A 25,810-nucleotide genomic window follows, 5' to 3' on the forward strand; every position below is an offset into this window, starting at 1 on the left:
CACATCTGCTTCAACGGCATTTCTGATGGGGTATTTCAGCTCTAGTTTCAGGGAAGAAGACGATGAGCAGGTCTGAAGGGGTGGACAGCTCATGGGAGATGCTGATTTCACAGCTTCCAGCAGCCAAGGTTAGTGCAGGCTATACCCAACTGGCTGCAGAGCCTGATCTCCTCCTGCACACCCATTAAGCCAGAGCATCTGAAAGCTCTTCCTATCACATTGACTTCCTCACAGCCCATTCCACACTGCCCCTATGGAAAACCTCTTTCCCCATCATGTCTTGCACCCTACAGATAAAGCCTCTGTAGTGACAAGGAAAGGAAGCCATGGACCAAATTAAGATCCAGGACACAGGCAGACATCATCTGCAGGCAAACAGGAGGGCATGCCCCATGGGACTGGGGCAAACAGCAAGGCACCAGAGCACGAGTGTGTGACCTTCAGCCACAGCGTGAAGATGAGCTGCGTTACATGGGTGCACATAAAGGATGTGAAAGAGACTGGCAGCTGCCTGCTGTCCCCTCCTCATCTCATAGAGCATCCACTGCCCGTGCTGCAGTACCCACCACTTCACCCTGCCACTGCAAGGGGCTTGTGCACGTGTACAAGAGATGAGAGGGATTATGAAGGTCGACCATCACTCACGGCCCATCATTTTGGCCTAGAGCTCTGGTCCTTGGAGCATCAGCTTGTGAAAACTCAAGCACTTTCATTGCTCGAGCTCTCCCCTTGCCAAAAAGACTTCCTGAAACAACATCCTAACACCCAGCGTGCTTCCATTCCAACCACCTGGTTTGTCTTTGGCTCGTGCAGCCAGGAGAGTGTATCCAAAGGGTGCAGAGTGAGCATTAGTGCTGGTACAGGGGGCATTTCCCATACACCATCAGGAAGTCTAACTGACCATGACACTCTGCCACAGATCAGTGCAAAGTGGAGTGTCTATTTGCCTTTATGCTTGGGTATTCTCACACCTACATTGCCTTGTGGCTATCACATGGAGCATGACTTACCGTAGCCACAAAAGGCTATAGGACGCTGTCAAACTCAAGCGGTCCTTTCTAGCCACAGGATGGGATGCTGCAAACTAAGACCTGAAGGCAGGAAGGAAGGAGGAGTTGCCCGAGAGCTTGGCCTCCCACCACAAATGCAAACTTGCATCTTTGCTTCCAAAATAAGACATTACATGCTCTTGGTTGGGTGCGAGAGCTCCTTCTTTAGAGCATCGCAGTTATCGATCATAGAATCAACTGGGCTTCATCATGGCTGAAGTAGATGGGCCATTTCCAGACCAAGTCCAGTCAAATCCCAAAGACACTGCTGCAAACCCAGCTGCTACCTCAGCACATGGCTTTTCCACATGCTGCACCAAGGGAGAGGACGGGAAGCACAGCACAAGACCAAAACCAGGGATAAAAAGACACGGGTTTTGCCTCGCAGCTCTCAGTTTCCATGGAATGGGAGAGGCAGAGCTAGCTTTATCAGGCCAATGTGCTTTCAACACCCAGCTCCACTCACCTGCACCAGCAGGAAACAGGGAGCTGGGGCTCTTCCAGGTTGCCTGGAAGGATTTACACCCATGTTCTCTCAATTAAAACAAGGTGTAGCGAAGTCCCTGGGGCTGTTTTGAGCACAGAAGCCACAAAGGAGCGTGAGGGTGTTATTTCCAGCTGCAGTGTTCATATTACTGATTTATTTCTCCAAATCAAACTTGTATTTGAATCATTCTTTGCTGTCTAAGGGCTATTGCACCATTCGTGCCCCTACAAACACCGAGTTACACTTTAGCCTCACCAAAAGAAGGCCTTACCAAGTAGCTCCAAAAGGTCTAATTGTGGGAGAAATCTCTTCTGGACTCCCTCCATTCATAGATGATGTTAAGGTCCTTTCCAACCCTAACTATTCTATGATCCTATGGCGGTTCACTGGCCTAAATGGCACAAATAAAGCAAGTTAAATTGCAAACCCACCAGCCAGACAGTTGGAGCGTTACAAATACCTATCACCAGCCAGCACCGAGACCAGCCCAGCTGCTGCCTGATGGACAGGCTTCCTCCTGGAGCAGAACAGGATCTGTTTAGCTGCTTTGCTATGATCCAGTGAAGCAGAACACACCCAAAGAAGAGACCAGAAAGGGAAAAGGCAACACGAGAGAACAGCTTTGCGATGAGGCTTGCGCCAAAGCCTTGGGATGCTCTAGAGATACAAGGGAACGTGAACCACCAACAGGCTGCTGCAGCTTCCACCATCCGAATCCCTGCAGAGAGCTGCAGACCAGCCCACACCCTCTGCACACCCATGGAAGGAAGGAGGGAAGGAAGGAAGGAAAACCCAAGGCATGCTCCACATTACGCTCCATGGCAAAGAGCCATAGCCACTTGCACAACGATCCCAACGCATTTAACAACCTCAAACACAGCCTCAGACAGCCCAGTTCCTGCCCTGGATCCATTCCCTGTGTTTCCAGCAGACAGGATTGCTTTCTTCACACATGCACTTGCTGTTTTGCTGTTTTGCCTCCTGGCCTGGTGAACGCATCCCTCCCCTACTCTAATAGACCCTTTCCCATACAGCTCCCTGTACAGTTCATACCCTATATATAACCCTCATTGCTTCACAAACACTTCTGACTCAATATTGTCGTTTCAGGCAGTGTGTAAGGAGCTACACAAGTCCAACACCTTCAAATTACAGCCCTCCAACACAGGCACAGCTAGTTATCAGCGCAGGGAAGCATGCTCGGCTAGAGACGCGGCAAGGCGAGCGAGGAGATAAGCGAGTGCCCTCGTTAGCAATGCAATGTTAACAGCAACCCCAGATAAAAATCTAATGCCGGCACAAAAATCACACACTGCTCGCAGCAGGGAGAACCTCTCCCAGGCTGCAGTCAGCACCGAAAGCCTCCCCAGTAATCACATTAACAGTAATCATAGTAATCACACGAACGAAACTGCTAACGCACCATTCTGCAGTGCTGAAGCCAGCACAAGGAGAAGGTTACCATCAGCCCTGCGCTGCAGAAGGGTGTTTTCCACTGGAGAATCTTGCTCTTCTGCACAGGATCTGGTTCATGAGCACTATTAATCACTACTCCCACCCTAACAGCACCCACGCCTTCACGGGTGCTCTCCGACCCTTAGGAGCTCCCATCCTCCTATCGCACAAGTGGAAGCTTGCTGTGCCACCTCAATGACAAAGGTGACATCCAGGCCTTCTCCCCTTTGCCGTGTTCCCACTCTGAAATATCAGCTTTGTTAAAAATAGAAGCTAGACACACAGAGAGCACACATCCTACCTCACCATAACTGGTCAAGGCTCCGGACCCGGTAGAGTAGGTGAAGAGATGCGTTAGTCCCCAGAAATCACAGGGCAGCTCAAAAGGCAGCGAGGCTCGTAGGATATGGGAGGTGGGGAAAGCTTGCTCTAGGATGTAGAAGGCAGTTTGCTGCTCGACAGCAACATTCCAGCCTGCAGCAGCCGTCAGGAGGATTGGCCAAGGTGGTGGAGCCTGGGAAGTTTCAAGCGAAGAAGTGACAGCTTTGGGTTATTTACCCCAAAGCAGCTCTAACGTGGAAGGGAGCAGGGGTGGAGAGACGAAGAGGAAGTCCTCTCGTTCTGTTATCAGTGCGAAGCCAGCAGCTGTGAACTGAGTGTTGAGAAGGGGACCGGGGAGGGTAACCACCACCACCACCACCACCACCACCACCACACGCGCATGGTACGTGACGACATCCATCTGGCAGCCCAAGGCTAAAGAGAAAGGAAAGCGAAGGGCTAACGGGCAAAGTGGGGTATTCCATGGGGCTCCTGGTTCTGAATAGTGCTCCCTACACAAGCTTCCTCCTCCGTGCCAAGCAGCAAGAGAGGTTCGTGCTCCAGGCCTGCAATGGAGCAGCCATCAGCGCAGCTTGTGGAGAGCATCAGCTCGTAGGTCCCTGCTCTGCTCCTCTTGGCGACAGCACCATCATGGGATGCTTTGGGCCAGGCCCCAAAACATCGCTGCATCCCTGTTGCTTTTTGGGGGTTCCCAATTTCAGCTTTAAAAGCAGCCCCTTTGGCTCCGACTCGCTTCCTCTGCCCTCCAAGGCAGCGTTCATACCCCTTCCTTCAGACGTGCACCTTATCTCTGTGTGCTATGAGCTCTTTGGGGAAGCACACTCTGCTCTGCATGTGAAACAGCACGTACTGGTGAGCCCCACAGCCAACTGTACCTCAAGGAGAAGCGTTTCTACACAGCCCTTTTGATCCCTCCCTCTGGACAGTCGACAGGAGTGCATAAACCACATCGCTATAAGGCACCCAAGTCAGAGTCCAGTCCCCTTCTGCAGGCAGGGAGAGAAACAGTCACTTCCTGAGGGTGATGCAGAACAGAAGCCAGCTCTCTCCCCTCGCTAGACAGGGACACTCAGTCACCCACTGCAGGTGCCTGCAGTTAAACAGCCCAAGCACCTCAGCACGTCCAGATTCGGGGTTTAACATACAGTGATAGCAAGGTTACAGGGAGAGAGAACCTCTTCTTACGCAGGATGATATAACTGGAGAACACAGACAAGCTTTCAGGCACACAGGATGATATAACTGGAGAACACAGACAAGCTTTCAGGCACACAGACCTTGCACCAGGCCACCCCTGGGCAGGAAGAACTTGGGTTCCCAGGCCTGAAAGAAGCCAAAAGCTGCTGTGACAAAGGACAACTCCACTACTGCAAATAGAGCCCAAACCCACCATTGATCTCCCTATCTTGGCTTTGCAAGCAAGGCAGGAGGAATGCTCCTGGCAGTGTTGGAGAAACCTGCTCGAGTGGAAGGTGCCCATGGCAGGGGGTTGGGACTGGATGAGCTTTAAGATCCCTTCCAACCCAAACCATTCCCTGACTCTAAGACCACAGCACCCAGCCCTGATCACGACATCCCAGCCACCGCATGACTGGCCAAATAGCTCACTCCTGCCTCGTTCTTTCACATCCTTGCCTCACCAGCTTGATGGAAACAAGAGCTCGGAAGGCTGTCCTCCTGTGGTCTGGCAAACAGCTCGCCATCCATCAATCAAGGTATTAAATAGCTGGGAATGCGGCTGCCTCTGCAATCCTGAGTATTGAGTCCATTATCCCACAGACACTTAGGACAATTACGGTTGCTTTGCGGCTAGCCTTTAATGTGCCAACAGAGCAGCTGAGCCACAGAGGAGATTAGAGATCAGCAACAGGCTCAGCCACAGAGCAGAGCCTGGGCTCACTGCAGGGAGCTCGGGAATGCCGGGAAGGACTGGGACCCAATGGGAACAGAGCTCTGTGTGCTCTTAGGGGCTGTTCCCAGGAGCTAAAGGAGGCAGAAATGCCCTTGTTCTCAAGAAGGATGCTCACTTCTCCAAGCAGGAAAAGCTCACAGCTCCAAAGGGAGACTGGGAGCAACTCAGCGGTGTAATTCCTGCTAATGGAGCCCTCCAGCAGCGCCAAGCTTGCCCTGAGTGCAGCACGGGTTTTCTACTGTGATCACCCTCACAAAGCAAACTCTTCTGAAGACACTCAGCAAAATATCCAAGGAATATAACCGCATCCTATCTGTGTGTGTGTGTGTGTGTCATCATTCCAGGGCTGAAAGCAACACTGGAAAACAAGCCGTGATCCGTCAAGGAAGAGCTGAACTGGCAATCAAGAGCATCAGCGATTTCACAACCAAACCAGGGCTTTCCTTTGTTTACTGCCAGCACTTCCCTGGGCTTTAAAGTACCAGTTTCCTTCTGGATACTCATTTTCCCTCCGCTCATGCAGGCAGACAGCACTACCCGCCAATGGTCAGACACTGGAGATGCCAGAGATAACAGCTGCGATGATACAGCAGAAAGGGGAGGGAAAGAAGTCGGTTACACCATGTCTTGTCACAACACGTATGGCCTCATGCCTTCGGATACACGGCCCACAGAGCTCTGCTGTCACCGTGGCCTTGGAGATCTGCACTAGAAGCACTCTCAGTCATGTCTAAACTGTGTCAGTCCCATAGACACAGACCAGGCTCTCACTCCCTTCCTTTGTGAACGGGGTATGCAATAGCAAAGCCTGTGTGTTGAAAGCCTGCATCTTCATGGAATGGTTTGGATTGAAGGGACCTTAAGGATAATCCAGCTCCAACCCCTGCCACGGGCAGGGACCCCTTCCACTGGAGCAGCTTGCTCCAAGCCCCTGTGTCCAACCTGGCCTTGAGCACTGCCAGGGATGGGGCAGCTTCTCTGGGCACCTTCATCCATCCCTTCACGCAGGAAGGTGTTCAGTGCACCAAGGAGCGAGCACAAATACCTATGTGCCTTTACATTGGAGTCACCACCCAAACACCCATGCACAAGTGACAAGGGCTGGATGCCGCAGTGCCCGCTGACCGCTTGTGGGAGGCTCATCACATACGAGGGACCGTATGCAAAGAGCTTCTGCTTGTCCCAGCATCACAGCTGGCTGCTTTCATCTGAAAAACACAACTAGGGGGAATTCCAGCCTGTTTCTGCTCGTCTGAAGACCCTGAACCCTGTGGCTTATGTCCAGCTTTGCTAACCACCACCGAGAGGAGATGCACCGCATCCCTCTGCTTCAACAGGTCATGAGTAACACCAACCCAGGCAGTTCCAACCCAGATGAACCTTCAGAACCATGCCCCCTCACTAAACAGCGCGCGTTGGAGTACACCAGGTCCTCGTGCTTTGACCACAGAGATGAGAACACCGAAAGTTTCCATTGCTTCAAAGCCACAGCAGAAATAACTGCAGACACCCCCAGAGCGGGACTGAAACTGGTCCGAGGCGCAGATGGCAGCAGGCAGTGGGGTTGGTTCAACACAGAGCATTGCTGCTGCAGCACATCCTTCCCTTGCATAGGCTGGAATGAGCCCTAAGGATGCGCCTGGCAGTGGGAGCTGCAGCCCCTAGGGCAGGTTATGACCAAAGGGCAAGGGACAGGCTTGCAGTGCACGTTGTGTATCTGCTGTCTTGCCAAGGGAAGGCTGGAGAGGAGGAGCTCAGCTCAATGCCAGCCAATGTGCAGGCGCAGCAATGGCCCATAGGGCAGTGGTGACACCTCAGTGCCCCCCAGCAGCCCCTGACCCCAGTGTCACAAAGGGTTGATGTAAGCTCCTTTGTTCCATCTGCTGGTTAGAAAGCTTTGAAAGCTGCATGGAGGATGCATGTGGTGCTCCCATGCTCATCTACTGATGGGCAGGGACACCTTCCACTAGAGCAGCTTGCTCCAAGCCCCATCCAACCTGGCCTTGAGCACTGCCAGGGATGGGGTAGCCACAGCCTCTCCATCCCTGGAAGGATAACGCTTGAGCATTCAGAGCTGGTCTATGGCAAAACAAAGGTGCTCCACTCAGCCCGGAGCAGAACAACTCGGCATGAGGATGTGCCAAGGGCAGACAAACCCTGACCCATTCTCGTGGGCACAGAGGAAAACCAAACCCAGCCCCCAGGGTCCTTCCTCATTGCGCAGGTTCCTCTCCAAGTCCCACACTGAAATCGATCGGGCCATGAGGAAGCAAGGCAAGAGCAGAGCCTGGTGGACAGCACCTCGGCTTCCCTCCCACTTGGCACTAGGGCCAGGAGGAGAAGAGGAGATTCCTTGTGCATCGCCCCTGCCACAGCAGCATCCCGAGCCCACAGCATCACGTGCATCCAGAAACTCTCAGCTTTCGGGATTATCTAACCTGGGGAGCTAAATAAAACCGAGGGGGGCTATTTCGGACCTGGGCAGGGTGACAAGACAAGAATATAGCCCAGAGCAGGCCCATGTCCCCTTTGAAGAGTCGCCAAGGCTATTTTTTACCTAGATACATCACGAAGAATGGGAGAGGGGAAGAAATACCACGGTTATATTTAGGGTTTAATCAGTGTTAGGGCTCGTCGCGCTTCTTCGAGAGGAGACGGGTGGAAATGCTTCAGGAGGGTGGGAGGAAGAAAGGGAACAACGAACCAACCAACTGAGCTACCCCCCAAAACCCAGCCCAAGGACAAACATAGCCCTGGGGGCTCCCTTTCATGGCAGGGATGCTGCTCATGGGTGTGAAGGGGGGGTTTTAGTTGGTCTGAAACGAAATCCTTGTCGCCTTCCCACCCTCTGCACATCCCCAAGGCCAAAGAACACATCCCAAGGGATGGGTTCTCCTCTGCCCATGGCAGGTATTCACGGTTACCCCAACCCTGAGCCTGGCCAAGCATCTGGATCCCTGTGTCACATGTGCCCAGTGTGACAGGGTGAGGAGCTGAGTCCTGGCCTATGAGTAACCTCATGGCTACCCTGGGGGTAGCATCTAGCAATGAGCCCCAGCACAAGGGCTGGTGATAGTGCCAATTGCTCATACCCCTGTCATTGCAACCAGGTCTTTCCCATAGTTTCTCCAATGGGAATCACTCTAAAACGACTTCAAAAGCTCACCGGAAAAGGGGGGGAAGTTGTACATTGCCACCTCCTGCTTGTGTCCCTTTTGAAGGCAGGTTGTTTTGTGAGCTCAGCCACTGCCTTTAAATACCCTTTTGGTGCCCACAGTGCTCCTCAAACCCACCTCCGTGTCAAGGCAGAGAGCCCAAGCTGCTCAACCCTTGGTATCTCGTGCCCTGACAGGAGCAAACTGCACCCCAGAAGGTGAGGAAGGAGGAGATGGGAATTGCAACGTGGGATGGGAAGGGGGCCTGGAGGATGTGCCACCCTGGATGGAGCCTGAAATGTAAGTGAGAAATTAAATCATCTCTTTCGTAGCACCCACAGGAGATGAGCAGACAGCAAAAAATCATGGTACCATCCAGATACATCTCATGACTGTATCCTGGGAACAGGAGGGATTTCCAGACCTTATTATCCCTAAGGTTCTTGCTCTGATGGGTAGGAAAAAGGGAGGGATGGGGTTGCACAAAAGACCCTTGTGCATCAGCAGCACAGATGCCTTCTCCACAGAGACACCAAGGCATGAAGATTGCCTGGACCATAAGGGGGAACTGAGAGCTCAGCCTGCCCCAGCCTGGCAGTGGGGGACGCTGCCGAAGATGCTATAAACCCGCACAGCAGCCCCATCCATCTCCATGCACGAGAAGGGACCACATGGAGGGGGACCCTGAGACTGCAGGTGCCTTTACCCCAGGTCAGCGAGCACACATCCATGCTCATGTTTCCCTTGGGAAGGCCAAGGGACACCAGCCACAGCGAGCACAGGCTGGGAACCACCCCCAGCACAGGACACCTTGTTCACAGGCAGGCTCCTCTCCTGATAACACAATCAGGAGGGCTGCAGCCCAGCTCCCCCAGTGCTGCTTTTGACACCAAAGCCCTGCAAGGAGCAAGATAAACTGCATCACTCCTTGTTGGGAGAGGCTTCCCCAGCCCTGAGCCCTCACAAGGGGCACTGTAGGGAATGCTGTGATTCCCCTGCATATCCCACGGCAGCACCCATGGCATGGGATGTGCGCCCACAGCCACGTCTGGACTGGGTGACCTCCTCTTTAAGGCACTTATTAGGGAACCTGCTCGCTGCCCCTGGTGATGGGGGCAGAGCAGAGCTCATTTGTCTCACAGACAGGGTCCATGGATGCCCCAGAGCACAGCTTGAGGGGACAGACAGAGCAGAAGGGCTGCGGCTGCAGGATGGAGACACTGACACTTTGAAACGCTCATCATTAACAACCATGAGGCCACTTCAAAGAACAAGGCAGGGGGCTGGAACTGGATGAGCTTTAAGGTCCCTTCCAACCCAAACCAGGCTGGGATTCTGTGACTCCCAGAACAACTGAGATGCTTTCACTGCAGCTGGATCACAGCAACACCCTTTCCACATGGACCTGCCCGTGACAGCATCTGCTACAGGAGAGCAGCAGCTCAGGAGATGCTGAAGGGCACATCCCCAAGCGTCCCCCTCAATCCCTGCGAGCAGGCAGAGCTCTTTGGAGACCATTACTGACACAAGCAGCAGCAGGAGCTATTTGCAGCAAGCACTGCATATACAGGAAGCACACAGTTCCGGATTTCCAGCTTGGTTTAATGTGAAGAATTTCCTCCTTCCCTTCAGACCCATGCAGGAAGCCTGCAAACAAACCGGCCCCAGCACCTGATTAGACCCCATCCCACGCACGCTTCCTGGACCATGCAATTGGGCTGTGGGAGCTGCTTTCCATCCCTCCCCACCACTCACGTCATGAGGCAGCAAGTGCAGCTCTGCCCAAGCCACTGCTTTAGGTCAAGGCAGGGAAAAGCCATAGAATAAACCCATTCCTACCGCAGGAGAAGGATTAATGCTTGAAGAAGTGAAGCCTTTGGAGTGTTTCTCCCTAACATGCACCCCAGAGGGTATGGGCCTGGGTTTAGCTTGGAAATAGGTGTTAACTTGAGTCATCATTTTGGGATGGAAACCCAAACACCAGCATTTGGGAAGTAAGCTTTTAGATGCCCTGATTCCCAAATGGCTCACTACAGTGCAATGGTGGGAGGGCAGACACCACAAGGATGCTATGGGGATAGGTAATGAAAGATGGTAGGTGCTAAAACAGCGATCCAGTTGGGGAAGAAAAGCTCCCAGCTCTGGGTTCTCCACTCATAGTACCCTTTGAAGAGGGACCTGGTTTGCTCATGGAGTGATGAAGGTGATGGGCACCAGGGATAAAGGAACCCTTTGGCTCGTGAAAGCCAAGGAATAAGCCAAAGCCCCTATTACAGAACACAAACTTTCCCTCTAACTGCCTTGAGTGGCCTCAATGAGAGCTCCAGTAAAGAGAGGTCAATGTGAAAAGCCTGGAAAAGCCTTGGGAGCATGGGAAAAGCTCCATGAGAGCAGAGGAAGCTCCAGTGCCCACCTTTTTGCATACCCAGAAGCATCTCCACCCGGATGACACAGAAGCCAGGTTTCCCATGGTGATTCTGTACCCCTTTCCAAGGAGCAGCGTGGCTCCAGGCACACTTCTGCTGGGACCCCACCACATGCCATAGCCAGGGAGCCATCCCTGGGGATGCAGCTCATGCACTGGGATCCAGCATGTGGAAGGCTGCTCAGCTCCGTGCCGAGCGAGACCCGGATAAGTGGGAGCATCCATCCGGATACTGCTGCTTCACTGCAGCACAAAGCCCCAGTTCATCCATCGGGTGCCTCCGAGGAGCATCATCTCCTAGAAACCCAGGGAACTGGAACCCTGCTGGAAGCAGCTCCGGTAGCACCCAGCCACAAAGGAAACTCACCCTGGATATAGCTCCGGAGGAGCGGGGAGGCTGGCTTCCCTTCTGCGTGCTTCCCTTACCCAGACAGGGAGGAATTCTCCTTGGCAGCCCGCAGAAGAGATACAGCTGCATCCCAGAAATGGGTTCCAGGGCTGAGAGTGATTCAGTTGCCTCGGCACTATAATGGGAGCGGCTCACACTGCCTTGGGAAGCCAGAGGATGCTGGAAAATCACTGAGGGCCTCAGCCGAACGCCTCTCCTTAGGCAAGGCAATTTCCCTCTTTGAGCTAGGGCATTAACCATTCTTATTCCCTCACTGAATTCATGGATTCCATGACCTGCAGTAAGGAACAAGCCCTAGCCGGGAATAAACAGTAGGCTGGGGCTTGGAATTGAAGTGTAATTTAAGCTGCTAATGTCCTCATCCTCATTTATCGTAGTAAAGCCTAACGAAGCAGCACCAGGAGCTCATTCCACTGCATTTCCCATCTCTTCGCCCCCCACTTGTCCTTTTGCAAGCATTTGAGCTCTGAATCCCCCACCCTGCTACTAACACAGCCTGTGCCCAAAGGCATCTTCATACAGGTACCAGAGAGAAAAAGCAGGGAGCACCTGAGGTGAGATTCAGGGGCAGCAATGGCAAAAGTTGGAAGCAAAAGGCACCAGCTTCCCTTGCTGGGAAGCTCTCATTCCATGAGCAAATCACTGCAGAGGGCCAGGGTGGGAATCCAAGCTGCTGCTGGGAGCTTATACCTTGGGATCTGTGCTTCAGAGACACAGCAGCCACAGGCTTGGTCCATGATCATCCTGGTCCCAGTCCGAAGCTCTGGCCCTGAGGAATATCCAAGATGCCAAAACCCTGACCTGGTTTTGCTTCCTGGACCAGAAATTAGCACCTCCCCGCCGCCACCCAAGCTGCCAAAGCAAGCAGCTACTGCAAACACTCCAGGTTAATATTTACACTGGGATTCAGCACAGGAAGCGTGTGTTTTCCCACTGGGAAAGAGTGGGAAAGGTGTCACTGCAGCTGATGCGCAAGGTGGGACATCAAGAGAGGTTCAAGGATACAGCTGGGTGTATTCGATGCCTTGGATGCACACAATGCAGCCTGCACAAGCATCGTGAAGAAAGCACATGCAGGACTTTGGGCATCTCCAACTTGGAAATGATGCTGGAGCAGCCACAGGGCTGGGAAGTGGTGGCTGCTCCAGCCCTGCTTATGCTTGTGATTACAACAGACCCACAGCTGCAGAGGGAACCACCCACAATGTGCCATAAACTCAGTGCTGACAAAGTGGCTCAGCTGAGCAGCGAAGGAGATGTTAGAGGGGATGAGCTGAATGCAAGGGGAATGTTGTCAAACCAACCCGCTCAGCTCTGTATGTGGGGCATCACTCAGCAGCTCTTTGTCAGGTCTGCTACACAAGCATCTCACCACAGTATCTTCACCATTATCCTGCTTATTCATTGTCCTGAAAGCTGCAAACTTGGTCTCTGTGCTCCCTTCCTTAGGCAGTTTCACCTTTTCAGTGCTGTAAGAGGCCACCTTGTGTTTCACTCTCCTGGACAGGAGGGATGCAGGGCAGCATCTCTCCAGCCCACTTTGATGGGGGACCACTGTGACCATACCCCTCAGCACTCAATCCTGCTGAATTCGGAGGCACAACCAGGCTCTGGAAGCTGGAATTTACCCATTTCCTCCACGCTTTCCCTTCCTCCCAATCACAGCATCCCAGGAAACTGCAAAGAACAAACCTGCCCTGCAAAGGGCAATGCACAAGTCAATGCTGCAGGCACCGTGCAGCTCCTGTCTAGGAAAAGAAACAAGGGTTTTGGGCCTTGCAGGGTCCATCCCTTGTGAGGGATCCCTTGAACCTCCCAACTCTCCATCAGCACAAGTCATGGTCTCAGTAGATCCATCTGAACATGCTTTGAGCCAGAGGGAGAGCAGGCAAAGGAGAAGGATGCCATACAGACCTGGTAGCATCCTACACGTAGCTAGGCAAGAGAAGAAAGGCTGGAGCCAAGCCAGTCCTGCCCCAACGTGAGGAAAAAGACCTGAGCCACATTAAAGGACCAGGAGCAGCAAATCCAGTGCACAGATGGAAAGGATGGGAGCAATCAGCAACCCTTTGGCTGCCTCCAGCAGGCCCAACAGGGAGCAGTTAGCAAGGTATGGGCAGCGTGGACAAATATTGACTTGCCTGCAGGCACAGAGAGCAGTGCCAGAGCTGAGAACGGAAGCCATGGGCCCCACATCCCAGCCTTCTGCTTTCTACTCCATCACCCATCAGTGAGTGTTTCGCAATCACAAGGCATCACCGTTGCCTCTTCCTAAACCTCTTCCGCATGCTTCGAGCCAGACAGCCACAAAACACAGTTCAGCTCTCGCACAGGGACACGCAGCCAGTGCTAGAGGGCAAAGAGAGACCCAAACCACCATCACCTGAGGGAATAGGCACGAGGAGAGCACGGAGCGTGTTGAGGAGGTGGCTGTGGGAACAGCGCTCACAACCTGCCCTGTTGGGTGCTGCACCGACACCAAACAAGCCCTCCCAGTGCCGTAAGCAATCCTGTGTCCCCGCTGAAGCGGTTGGCAGCTGGATGGCTGCTCCCAGCCACCACCCTCCTGCGGCTCTTCAGAACACACTTGACACCCAACAGCAACAAAAGCCTTTCCAGGTCACCTTAAGGCACCAAAACACAAACCACAGAACCCCCAAAGCAGCTCTTAGGAAGCCCTTCTGCAGCATGGCACGGGGAGCTGTGCATCCTGAGCAAACAGGGATGGGAAGAACCCATCCACCAGCTATTTACCCCTTTGGAAGCCATCACAGAGAAAGAGGAACCCAGGAAGGACCATGTCCTTTCCAAGCCTCACCACTCTATGTCCCCAAGTCACACATGCTCCTGCCGCTATCGAGGCTGAAGCTTTGTAACCAACAACACACCGCATGTGCTGAAGTGTCCTTTTATCAGCTCGCAGCCCACAAAACGCATTTCAAGCAAGTTTTAAAGCTCGGTCCCGTTCTCACATCCCCTCTTACCACCTTTAACTACTAAGAGAAGCCCAGAGAAGCTGCGGCTGCCCCATCCCTGGCAGTGTTCGAGGCCAGGTTGGACACAGAGGCTTGGAGCAAGCTGCTCTAGCAGGAGGTGTCCCTGCCCGGGGCAGGGACCCTTCCAACCCAAACCCATCTGTGACCCTAAGACCAGACGCTTTAAGGCAGCACCAAGCAGGGACCGGCTCCGGCAGGGCACGGGCTCAGCTGCATCCCAAGGCGCTGGGTCACGGAGCCCCGAACCTGCTGGGTCCGGGGCAGGTCGGAGCCGCAGCCGGTACCGGAGGACGCGGTGTGCGGTGGCCGCGGGCCGGGCCCGGCTCTCAGCCCTTACCTGCGGGAGGTCATGGCTCCGCTCCGCTCCCGGCCCCGCACCGACTGCCCGCAGCACCGCACCCCGCGGGGCGCTGGGCCCCGGCCGCCGGGGAAACCCCTCCCAGTGACGCGAGGGAATCCCCGCCCTCCGCTCCGCTCCGCTCCGCCCCGTCGGGACCCGGGCGCGGCCCCGCTGCCCTCCGTGGGGCCGGGTCCTTTCCTCTTCATCCCCCTCCCGCCCTCATCCCGTGCCCCACAGCGCCCCGGGGTGATACCGGTGGTGATGGCTTCAGGCGGCGCTCGGTACCCAAACGCTATCGAACTGTGGGAGGGCGACAGGAGACGTGGAGAGGGGCTTGGGACAAGGGATGTAGGGACAGGCCAAGGGGAATGGCTTTAACCTGCCCGAGGGGAGACTGAGATGAGCTCTTAGGCAGAAGCTCTTCCCTGTGAGGGTGCTGAGGCGCTGGCACAGGGTGCCCACAGAAGCTGCGGTTGCCCCATCCCTGGCAGTGTTCAAGGCCAGGCTGGACACAGGGGCTTGGAGCAAGCTGCTCTAGTGGAAGGGGTCCCTGCTTGTGGCAGGAATTGGATGAGCTTTAAGGTCCCTTCAACCCAAACCAGTCTGGGATGCTCTGATGATGCTGTGAAAGGCTGAGGGAGCTGTTGTCTGTTCAGCCTGGGGAAAAGAAGGCTCAGGGGAGACCTTGTCTCCATGTTCCAGTGTTTAAAGCGTGGCCATAAAGAAGATTGAGACTCCCTTTTTACAAGGACATGGAAAAGGCAAGGCCTGATGGGCACAAGTTACTGCTGGGGAGATTCCAGACACAAGAGGAAGACATTTCCCAATGAAAGCAACCATTGGAATCACCTCCTGATGGAAGTGGTGACTCCCCAGCGTTGGGCACTGTTAAACTGGGCTGGACAGGGTGCTGGGACATCTAACCCAAGGTTGGACCAAACGATCCTTGAGGTCCCTTCCAACTCAGTGTTGGCTTTTAGTGCTGGGTTCACAAGGCCTTGAGGGCCATGCTGCCAAGAGAATGGAGCAGCCAGCAGACACTGAGCTCCTGAGCCTGGTGAGGCTAAGCCACATTTGCTCTTATCCCTGGATACCCTCAGCTCAGGGCACCCGATGGAGTCGGGAAGGAACAGTGTCCCCAGGGCATTGCTCTCATCCCAGTGTCCATGGCAATACAGGGATCAGGTATGCTATAGGCGTGCTATACCCTTTATACACCTAGGGCACATTTGCCCACGTGAGGTGTAAATTCAGGGGCCTCCAACAAACTCATGTCAAATCCATGCTGCTTCCCAGAAAAGCCAGAAATTAACCCAAAGAAATGCCCTGAATCTGGCACCTTTCATGAATGCTGGGTGAGAAAACCAAGCCAGCTGTCCAGAGAGAAAACCAGGATGCAGCCAGAGAGCCCCCCCCTGCTCCAGTCTACCCATAGGGGCAAAAATAGCATGTATATAACTATAATAAGACTCAGCAAATTCCATGTCTATTCGGGGAATACCCAGCGAGCTGGCAGCAGGAGCCAGCTCAGATCTCTGCATAGCTGTCCTGCGTGCCACCGGATTGCTCACAGGGCAACGAGGACCACAGAGGCCAAATAGCAACCCTGATAACAATGACCCCTGTCCTCTCCTTCCTCCTTTCCCCTGCCACTGAGGCTCCCAGTGTCTTTCTGCACTGAGGCTCCATTGTGAGAGCCCAGACTGGGGTTTCTCTATGTGCTTGTCTCATTTGGCTGGGGGGGAACAAGACCCTTTCTCAGGGCAGTGGATGCTGTTCAGCCTCATGGTTAAAGACAGGTCAAAAGGAAACCTCTGGAATAGAGCTCCCCACTTCCTGTAAGTTACTGGTTTCGAGGCTGTGCAATGGGTGAAAATGGTCATGGAATGGGTTGTGTTGGAAGGGACCTTAAAGCTCATTTAGTTCCATAGGGGATGGGGCTGCCCAGAGAAGCTGTGGCTGCCCCATCCCTGGCAGTGTTCAAGGCCAGGTTGGACACAGGGGCTTGGAGCAAGCTGCTCTAGTGGAAGGGGTCCCTGTTCATGGTAATGGGTTGGAGCTGGATGAGCTTTAAGGTCCCTTCCAACCCAAACCATTCCATGATCCTATGATCCTGCTGAAGGCTCAGCTCAGTAGAGTGGTTTCAGAATGGAGCTTACCCCCACACTGAAGCTCCTTGGCACGGAGCTGGGGTTCGCTGCTCCCAAAGACAAGGGATAGAGAGCAAGCTGAGGAGGCGCAACCATCCAACCCCAACTGCCTTCTCCTTGAAGACACCTCCTCTCTTTGCTCCCAGCAAGCCCAGATGGGACCACCACGCTCGGTGCACACACAGCGTGTTCCTGATGGCGCTGAGCAGAAGAGGGGCCGCTGACAGCATGGCCAGGCTGTTCCCCTGAGTCACACTTGCTGCCTGCCCCAGCGTGCCCTCCGTGTGGCTCCTGCGCTCCTTTCCTTCCTCTTTCCTTTCCCAATGGCTGTTTCAAGCCTGCAGTGAAATCCCCATGCAGCTGCCAGGGCTTTTTCCTCCTGGCCAAGACAACGATGGCTTTTTCTCCCTGCTGCTTTGCAGCAAGCTGGCAAGAGGCACTGGCTTTGCAAGTCCATGCCTGTTGTGGCATAATAAGGTCATTGTCAAGAAGACGCTGCACCAGGAGGCTGATCTGGAGCAAAACATGGCCCTGGTTGTGAGCTGTGCAGCCCCTGTGGCTGCGCAGACACTGGCCTCATTGTTTCCCATTGTGAGTCTCGGGCGTCTCGTTGTCCATGGAAAAGCCGGTTCCTGCTGAGCTGATGCAGACACCAGTTGGCTCTGCATCCTCGCTGGGTATCAGAATGACTCTGTCTGAATGAGCTGCCTCCCAAACCCACGTTCGTCTCTTGCTTCACATCACTTGGATGAACAGTGAACGAAATTCTCCACCTCCCACCTTTTCTTGCCGAGATGAAGCTGCAGAGATCAGAGATGGGGCTCTGGCCAGCTGGAAAGGCCCCGTTAGGAAGAGCTATTTAAAGCAGGAGCTTAGATGCTGGTACATCTCAAACCACATCCTGCTTGCATGCTTGTGACTGGCTTTTCATGGCTCCTCAGCTTACAGAGGGTAAAACCCAGGGGGAAGCTGCTGCCATCAGTGAGGAGGAGGCCACGGAAGCATCACTTCAGCCTCACTGACATGGTGTCAGTGGGATACAGAGCCTCTTTTGAATATGCTGCCTAAGAAGAGGTGATGAAAGTATGTATGGCGAAGAAGGTGAAACCATGTAGGATTGAGGCTTGCATTCCTAGAGGCTCCCTTTATAAGATCCAGCAAGATACCTGCATGAACCCTGCTTTCTAAGGGAAATAGAGGGAGATGCTGGTTTGACTTCACACCATATCTGCCATAGAGGGAGATGCTGGTTTGACTTCACACCACATCTGCCACAGAGAGAGATGCTGGTTTGACTTCACACCATATCTGCCATAGAGGGAGATGCTGGTTTGACTTCACACCACATCTGCCATAGAGGGAGATGCTGGTTTGACTTCACACCATATCTGCCATAGAGAGAGATGCTGGTTTGACTTCACACCATATCTGCCATAGAGAGAGATGCTGGTTTGACTTCATATCTGCCACAGAGGGAGATGCTGGTTTGACTTCACACCACATCTGCCATAGAGGGAGATGCTGGTTTGACTTCACACCATATCTGCCATAGAGGGAGATGCTGGTTTGACTTCACACCATATCTGCCCAGGAGATGGTTCTAGAAGCAAACAGGGCACACAAAAGGAATGAACCAGGCCCCTTCCAAACGTATTGAATAGTTCTCAAACTTTATTTCATGGTGATTGACGAAAGACACAAGTTAGTAATGGTTATATCATGCTGCTCCTCTACTGTGCATTGCCCTTCAGAATTCATACAGCAGTTCACAACGGTCATTACGTTACCCTAGAAATGAAGCCACGTGGACGTCTTGTCTTTATAAAACAAAAGGCAAAAAAAACCCCAAAACACCCCAAGGAAACCAAACCCAAACCTCAATGTCCTTTGTTTGGTTGGTTTTTTTGTACATACATGGTATAAATGCTATTAAAAATAAAGCTGAAGTTAAGTGCACAGCCCCTAGGGAGCACTGCAGAATCGGACCTTGGTTCAAGATGCTTGACAACGAGGACGCAAGGTCCTGTTTTAAGGCATTTCCAAGCCCCAGCAAAAGCAGACAGAGATTTTGTTCAGTTGTTGGGGTTGTGGGGTATTTGTTTTTTGCAGTGACCCTGGCTTCATGTCAGTGGCATTCCAGAAAATGAGCAGCTTCCCCTGTGCATGCCCCTCTCCCTTTGGAGCTGGAGCACCCAGCCCTCAAATCTCAGCCAAGGCATTGCCCAGCTAGAACCTGTGTCCTCAAAAGGGTCTCCCACTCCCCTCCCGTCCCACCCTGCATAGTTAGCCCCCATCTATCTACCCCTCGTGATCAAAGTAAAGCAGCCCATCCCTTGCACGACACAGTCACAATACTTCCCACCAGGAACCACAAGTTATGTACAGAATCCACTTAAAATGTGGTATTGCCACGCACACAAGCACACAAGCACACAGAGAGTGGGGTCTCCATCCCACAGAGGGCACAGCCCCCCGTGAAATACTCAGTCACTGCAAGTTGAGAGGCACGCCAATGGATTAGGCAGGGATTGGGGTGGTGGTAGATGTCTTTTAGTGATAAAATAGAAGGAAAAAGTGGGTTTTCACTATGTTCTTCCCCTTTGTTACATCTGTGTTCGGAGCTCACCCTGAGGAAAGGAGGTTGACTTTTCATGGCTCAAAATCCAGTGCTAAGAAACAGCACTTTTAAAGGCTGCACTATTGTAAAGGTGCACTAAAAAGGTGTGCTAGTATTCAAGGTGAAACTGCAAAATGATGTTAATAAACCCTTGATACCTGGTGGGATCCTTCAGCTGAATTCCGTACGCTCCAGAAAGGTGGTTTCACCCAAAGCAATGCCATCTCAGGGTGGGAAAGGGACCCAGTTTTGCGACCCCGTGGTGGAAAGGGCCATAGATGCTACACAGCATCAGTAAATTCTTCCCATGGAGAAGGAACCTGACTGGAATGGGATCATTTCAATGCGTTTGTTCTTCTCCTGCTTCCAGGAGATTCCAATGTGCTGGCTGACAGACACTCACAGGCACGTTCATTCAGACACACACATACTGGCTTTGTAACTGGCACCACAGTATTTGCTTTTAAGGTCTTTAGAGAGGAAGAAATCCCTTTAAAACCCTCCTCCCAAATGCAACAGCCGACTCGTGCCCCATTCCCGTTTCCATTGAGGCTATTGCTGCTGGGCTGGCAGCATCCCGAGGAGCTTTGATCATGGCATGGAAGACCCTGCATTGCAAAGCCTTGAAGTCAAAGGTAGAACTCCAGTTGCTCTTCATGGGAGAGGCTCTTAAATACCAGCTCTGTACATTCACATGCTGGCCAGCTGGAAGCATCCTCAGGGTAGACACAGGGAAAGTCATGCCCGGAGGCTGGAAAAATGGGCATGGGTGATGGAAGGACACATCCAACAAGTGAAAAGGGACGTGGAGCCCTCGCAGCCTGTTTGGCATGGCTGGAAGAGGGAGAGCACTTCCAGCTCTTGAAGATGCTGCAGGTTCTCAGTGGTGCACGGGAGGGCAGTGCTCGGTACATAGAAGCCCTTGGGAAGAGCAGCCAGGGCAAGCGGGTGGTTAGGACACGTCTGGATAAACACAAAGCGTGGAAATGAGGTTTCACAGCTGCTTCTGCACGTGTCCAAGAGGAGGAGGAGGAGGAGAGCCAACAAGAGGAATCCACGTTTCCCCCACAGCCCCTCTCAGTCCAGCAAACAGTCATAAAGACAACCAAAGAGCAATGCTTTTCTGCCTGCTCAGAGCAGACCTCGGTCTCTCTTCCAGTGCATGGCATCCCTGATTTTAACAGAGCATAAAGGAGAAAAGCACTTGAGATTCTTACACACATAAATTATAGTGAGAGGAAGGGAGGGAGGAGGGAGATAGGGTGAACATAGGGCCAGGCACCAAAGCAGGGTGGCAAGTCCTGCTTCTCCGATGGGCGCATCCCCGCTCAGCCGGCACTGAGGTGGGAAGGCAGTGAATCCACGAAGGCCACGCGTCGCGCCAGCACCAGCATCCTTTCCCCCACAGGAGTGAACGCCAACCCAAGAACACGAGTGAGGAGGGGAGGGAGGGGGGTAAAAACCACCCGAAAAGAAGCTTCAAGTATGAAGAAGATTTCCAATGCGACGGGGAAGTTCTTCTGTCACTTCTTGGGAGACTTGGTTCAAGGTTTGTTCTTTGTTGCTGCTGTTGTGATTGAGAGTCTGACTGACCTGGGTAGACTGCAACCGAATGGATAACCCAAAAGAAAAGGTGTTTCCTCCCCTCCCTTTCCCCCCTCCCACCCCAAAAAATATAAAAAGCAATAAGTTTACAAAAATAGAAAATAATTACAGCAATAGGCAGGAGGGAGGGAAGGAGAAGGGAAGGTCCCTGGGGGGCTATTTGGCTGAGCAGTGTAATATCCTGGGGTTGTTTAAAGCGTCCTCCACCAGATGCAGTTCTTGGCGGTCCACAAGCACGTCCCTTATGCAGCCAATGAAGCCGGTGCTGTAGGCCTTGGGCAGCTTGTGAGCCAGGCTCAGCTTCTCCATTCCCCCTGCAAGAGACGGTGAGAAGGTTGGTGAGGAGGACAAGGGGGATGAAGGTGAAGCACTGAGCTTGAAGAGGGAGAGGGCGCTCCGTGCCATCGGCATCAGGGCATCCAGAGCCATAGGCCAATGAATGGCTCTTGCCAGGGGACATGGAAAGGGCTGGCATTTGGTAAAGCCAACCCTTTGTCACTCAGCTGTCATCAGCCATAGTAGGCAGAGAACAAGTAGGGGACTTCTTAGGTCAAGGCATCTGGGAGGCACCAGTGTTGCATTGAACAATGGGAGCATCAATGTCCCAGCTCTGAGCTTCTCAAAAAGGGGCACAGAGGAGCTTCTCGCCTACAAGAAGCCTGGAGAAGGACTTTATACAAGGCTTTGCAGGGACAGGACAAGGGGGAATGGCTTTAACCTGCCAGAGGGGAGACTGAGGTGAGCTCTTAGGCGGAAGACTCACCCAGCCATAGGGCCCCATCTGTGTCCAGCTGTGTTGCACCAAGTGGAGAAGAGCCAGCAATGGGGGCTTCGTTGCCGACTTGAAGGGAGCCTTCTCTCTGCACCCTGCTCCCAGAGGGAAGGAAGAAGAAAGAGAAGTTGATGACAGATAAAACAAGGAGCCGCTCGCTGCTTTACACCGGGCACCATCAGCCCTTATCAACCTGGAGAGGAGCGGAGCTCTCCCTCAACCCATACAGCCCAGAGTGGTCCTCGGTGCGACATCCCTGTCGGAAGCCAGCACCAAGCGCTTCCTTCCAGCGTCCCGTGGGCATCCCGCAGCTTCCCCCCGTGCCCTCCATACCCAGGAGCAGAAATCCCCGGCATTCCAGGCGCATGATCCGCTCACCACTCCCCGGCACCGGTAAAAATAAAAGGGGACATCTTGAGCTCAACACGAGCAGAATGCCAAACCCTCGGCCGGCTCCGCCAAAGGCACGAAGAACCTTCCGTCCCTCCTTGCCCCCCTGTGACATTTCCAGGCGTGTCGCAACACGCGCCCCTCCGACGCAGCACTGCCCACATGCCTCTCCTCTATTATTATCATCCAAGAACAGGAGTGACCCATAGGGCATGAAGCCACGGCCATGACTCAGGCTCCTCCAGTTCTTATTGCCCATAGACAGCAATCCCCCATCCCGCTGCCTTCACACCTGGATGCCTTGATATGGATCCACTGGTTGGTGTTGACCGGGACTGTGGATCGTAGGATGACTGGTTTGGAGCCCAGGTCGTAGGTCATTTGTACGAAGCCATCCACTATGGCGAGGGCGATGTAGTCTGATCGCTCCAGCCCCTTCCCGCTCCACAGGATCAGCCCCTGGGTGGCCTCTGTCCTGATGCTGAGTTCAAAGTGGTTTGATTGCAAGGCCTTCTCGCTGCACGGGGAGATGGGAGCAGGGGGGGGAAGAGAGACAAGAGTTAACATCATGGCTACAGAAGCAACGGGGAGCAGTCAGCTCCTCGGAGCAACCTTCTCTGTTCCCAGCCAAGTAGCTCGCCAGCCAAGGATAACCTTCAACTGACCCATGGCATCAAGTTCACACACATCCATCCCTGCAACAAGTCTTGGTATTGTCTCCTCATATGCAGGCACTGAAGGAAGGGGTCTATTAGGTGGGGTGGTGAACAGCAGAAGGGTTTTCCTCTCAGAGCTGCCTTTGGTTCCCAATGGGAACCCAATGCTATAAGAAGTGAGCACCATGAAGGTGATGGAGGCTGCCCACCGACGCAGCAAAACCTTCTTTCCCCTAGATGCATTGTCTTTTCCCAAGGGAGGAATGAAGGAAGGACAGGATTTCCCCCACATTGGCATCCCCATCTTTGCTCAGTTCCTTTTGTTACAGGGGAAAGGCTCTTGGCAAAAGGCGAGATGCCATATGGAGTCACCATCCACTCCTGGGATGCTCCGAGACACACCGATGCATGTTCACACATAGACCAGACAACATGGGCACAACACAGACAGCTTTTTATTCCCAAGGGACACTGCATCCAAAGGGACAAGGGCTCTGCATGAAGCCGGCTGCCCTGCAAGGTAACTCAACCTCTCCCCTCACACTATTAGCTATGTAGGTCCCCAGGAGCAAAGGGCCAGAGCTGGAGCTGCTGTTCCTATGCTGGAGGGACAGGGCTTCCTTCGTGTTTAATCTCGTCACCAGCAGAGCTGTATCCCTTCTAGATAAAAAGCCAAGGATACAGACACACAGGACACAGACAGAGACATGCTGAGGCAGCAACAGCAGAGCACGAGACACAAGAGCTGAAAGCCTGGCACAGACTCACCTGGGCTCCATGGGGTAGTCCAGTGCTTCGGGACTTAGACGCAGGAAGAAAGGGGAGCATGCCATAAGCGCAGGACAGCAGGAGACCCTTCCCTCCCACCCCTGCTCCAACAGGGGACACAGCAACAGCTCTGCACCCTACACAGTGCCCAAGCTGAGAAAACCATCCGGAACAAGCCACTGTCCTTTGGGATGAGTTTCCTCAATCCAGGAAGCCGAGCCTGTGAGTAGCTGCTTAGCCAGGGCGAGCAGAAGAATGCCAACAAGTGAATACCCAGTGATGCTGGGACTCTCATGGGCCAGAACAACCAGTGTTCCTGCTCATGGAACTATCAGTTCCCTTTGCTGTCCTGCTGGGATGTGTATCCCAAGAGAGGACAGAGAGCAGCACGGCTGGGGAAGGGAGCTTGGACCTGCATCAGGAGGACCCTTGCCTAGGCAGACTGGCAGGCAGGTCTCAGGCTGGTCCTTTGGGATGCAGAATGGGATTCCATGGAGCCAAATAGCTGAATTGTCACCTAAGGACTCTAAATCAGCCTTGGGGCACACTTGGGCAGCAGGACACACATGGAGATGAGGAAAACGAGGACTACAGAAAGAGAAGTCCAGAGAAGCTGTGGCTGCCCCATCCCTGGCAGTGTTCAAGGCCAGCTTGGACACAGGGGCTTGGAGCAAGCTGGTCAGTGGAAGCTGTCCCTATAAAAACCTATTAAAGTGCATGTTCAGAGCAGAAGTATGGGCATGTCATGGCCAGCAGATCCCAGAGGAGCAACTGGAGTGCCCATCCTGCCCAAACTACTTTTTATGGGCATCCCAATGGGTCCTTCAGCCTTGGCGAGGCTCACGGGTGCTGCGGCCAAACCGCAGCTAAGGGATGCGAGGAGAAGTGCTAAGCTCCCTTGCAGGATGGGGCACGCACAGCCAAAATTGGCTGGCTGGGGCAGGGAGAAGGCTGGGAATGATGACCTTCCCTTTGGGAGCACTGGGAGAGGCAGGACACAAAGGTAGCGGGTTCATTGCAGGGATGTGTCCGTGTCTATGCAAGGGGACAGCTGGGCACTGCCACGTGGCAGGGCTGCCGTGCAGGTCACTACATGCCCCTCGCTGCTGTAGGGCACTGCCTGGCTTAGGAGGATGCTTGGCTCCTAAATAAACCCTTTCCGAACCACCAGAGCATCTCCCGATGTGAACATGCAGGCGACGGGCTCTATGGGCTCCTGGTATTGGCATGCATGCAGCAACTCAGCCTCCCAAGCCTCTGCCTGACCCCAGATTGTGGAGAATGATGTGAAATGGGGATGGGACAGGCAAGGATCACTTAAACTGTCCCACAGAGTGTGGGGAATGAAGCTGCGTGAATCAGTGCTGCTATTCTATCGCTGACAGTCAGCAAGACAGGCAGACAGCAAATAACAGCAGGAGAGGAGGAGGCTCCAGGGAGACCTTAGAGCAGCTCCCAGGGCCTAAAGGGGCTACAAGAAACCTGGAGAGGGGCTTTTGCAGTGAGACCTTAGGGAGAAGTTCTTCCCTGTGAGGGTGGTGAGGCTTAAACTAAGCTCAGTGCTCCTCCTCCCAACGTGCCCTGTGCTCCCCTGTGGGTGCTCATGGTGGCAATGGGATACATGGAGGGCAGATGGCTGCAGGGAGGACAGTACTTACGCAGGGATCTCATTGGTGAGGTGGCTTGAAAACAAAGAAACAAGGACATTGAGAAGAGACAGAGACCGACAAACAACAGCTTAACACAGACACACTGAGGATATAGAGGCAGATGGATGGAGCCTAATCCAGTATCCTGTCCCAGTGCTGTGGAGCTGGGAATTAATCACAGGGCCTATAGGAGCATGGTGCTGAGGAAGGATGCTGAGCCAGACCATGATGGACCGAGAGTCTCCTGTAGGAGAAATACCCAGCCCAGAGGACTTCAGTAGCTGTGGACTGGGCTCTGCTTTAATACAGAAGCTACAGAGACCACAGGCTCCAAACACATATCCCTGGCCATGGGGGGAAAGCCAACAAGGCAGCTTTAATGGCTAAGGCTGGAAGTGACTGCTCACAGCTCCTATTTAGCTTGGCCTTCTTTGACTTGGACTTCTCCAACCCAACCTCTTCTTCTTGCCAACAGCCCTTGTTTTGACTTTGATTCAAGTTACCTCTTTGTCACGGCATTGTGGTACTCCATGTATGTCCTACCATCAAAAGCAATGGCTTCTGCATCTCCAGCAGCCTTCTCAATGATCACTGGAGGTGGGAAAAAGAAGAGCTGTCAGGCAATGGAGCGTG

General features: G+C 53.5%; 2 protein-coding genes across 6 annotated transcripts in view; both read right to left on the reverse strand.

Annotated features, from left to right (window-relative positions):
* LOC134164404 (tyrosine-protein phosphatase non-receptor type 11-like) overlaps positions 1-14,712 on the reverse strand; it is a 40,400-nt gene extending 25,688 nt beyond the window's left edge. The window contains exon 1 of the mRNA XM_062620092.1: positions 14,568-14,712. Coding sequence (XP_062476076.1) covers positions 14,568-14,581 — 14 coding nt within the window. The 5' untranslated portion in view covers positions 14,582-14,712. The remainder of the gene's footprint in view (positions 1-14,567) is intronic.
* Positions 14,713-18,373: 3,661 nt separating this feature from the next.
* The window catches only part of AGRN (agrin), a 105,632-nt gene continuing 98,195 nt past the window's right edge, over positions 18,374-25,810 (reverse strand). For all 5 annotated transcript variants that reach the window (XM_062620103.1, XM_062620107.1, XM_062620105.1 and 2 more), the window contains 4 exons: positions 25,681-25,768; positions 22,397-22,621; positions 21,706-21,809; positions 18,374-21,256 (listed from right to left, as the gene is read on the reverse strand). In XM_062620103.1, the coding sequence (XP_062476087.1) occupies positions 21,099-21,256; positions 21,706-21,809; positions 22,397-22,621; positions 25,681-25,768 (575 nt within the window). In that variant the 3' untranslated portion in view covers positions 18,374-21,098. The remainder of the gene's footprint in view (positions 21,257-21,705; positions 21,810-22,396; positions 22,622-25,680; positions 25,769-25,810) is intronic.

This window comes from Pezoporus occidentalis, unplaced genomic scaffold (assembly GCF_034315485.1).
Source record: "Pezoporus occidentalis ecotype Australia unplaced genomic scaffold, CSIRO_AGI_Poc_V1 ctg219, whole genome shotgun sequence".
Taxonomy (NCBI): Eukaryota; Metazoa; Chordata; class Aves; order Psittaciformes; family Psittacidae; genus Pezoporus; species Pezoporus occidentalis.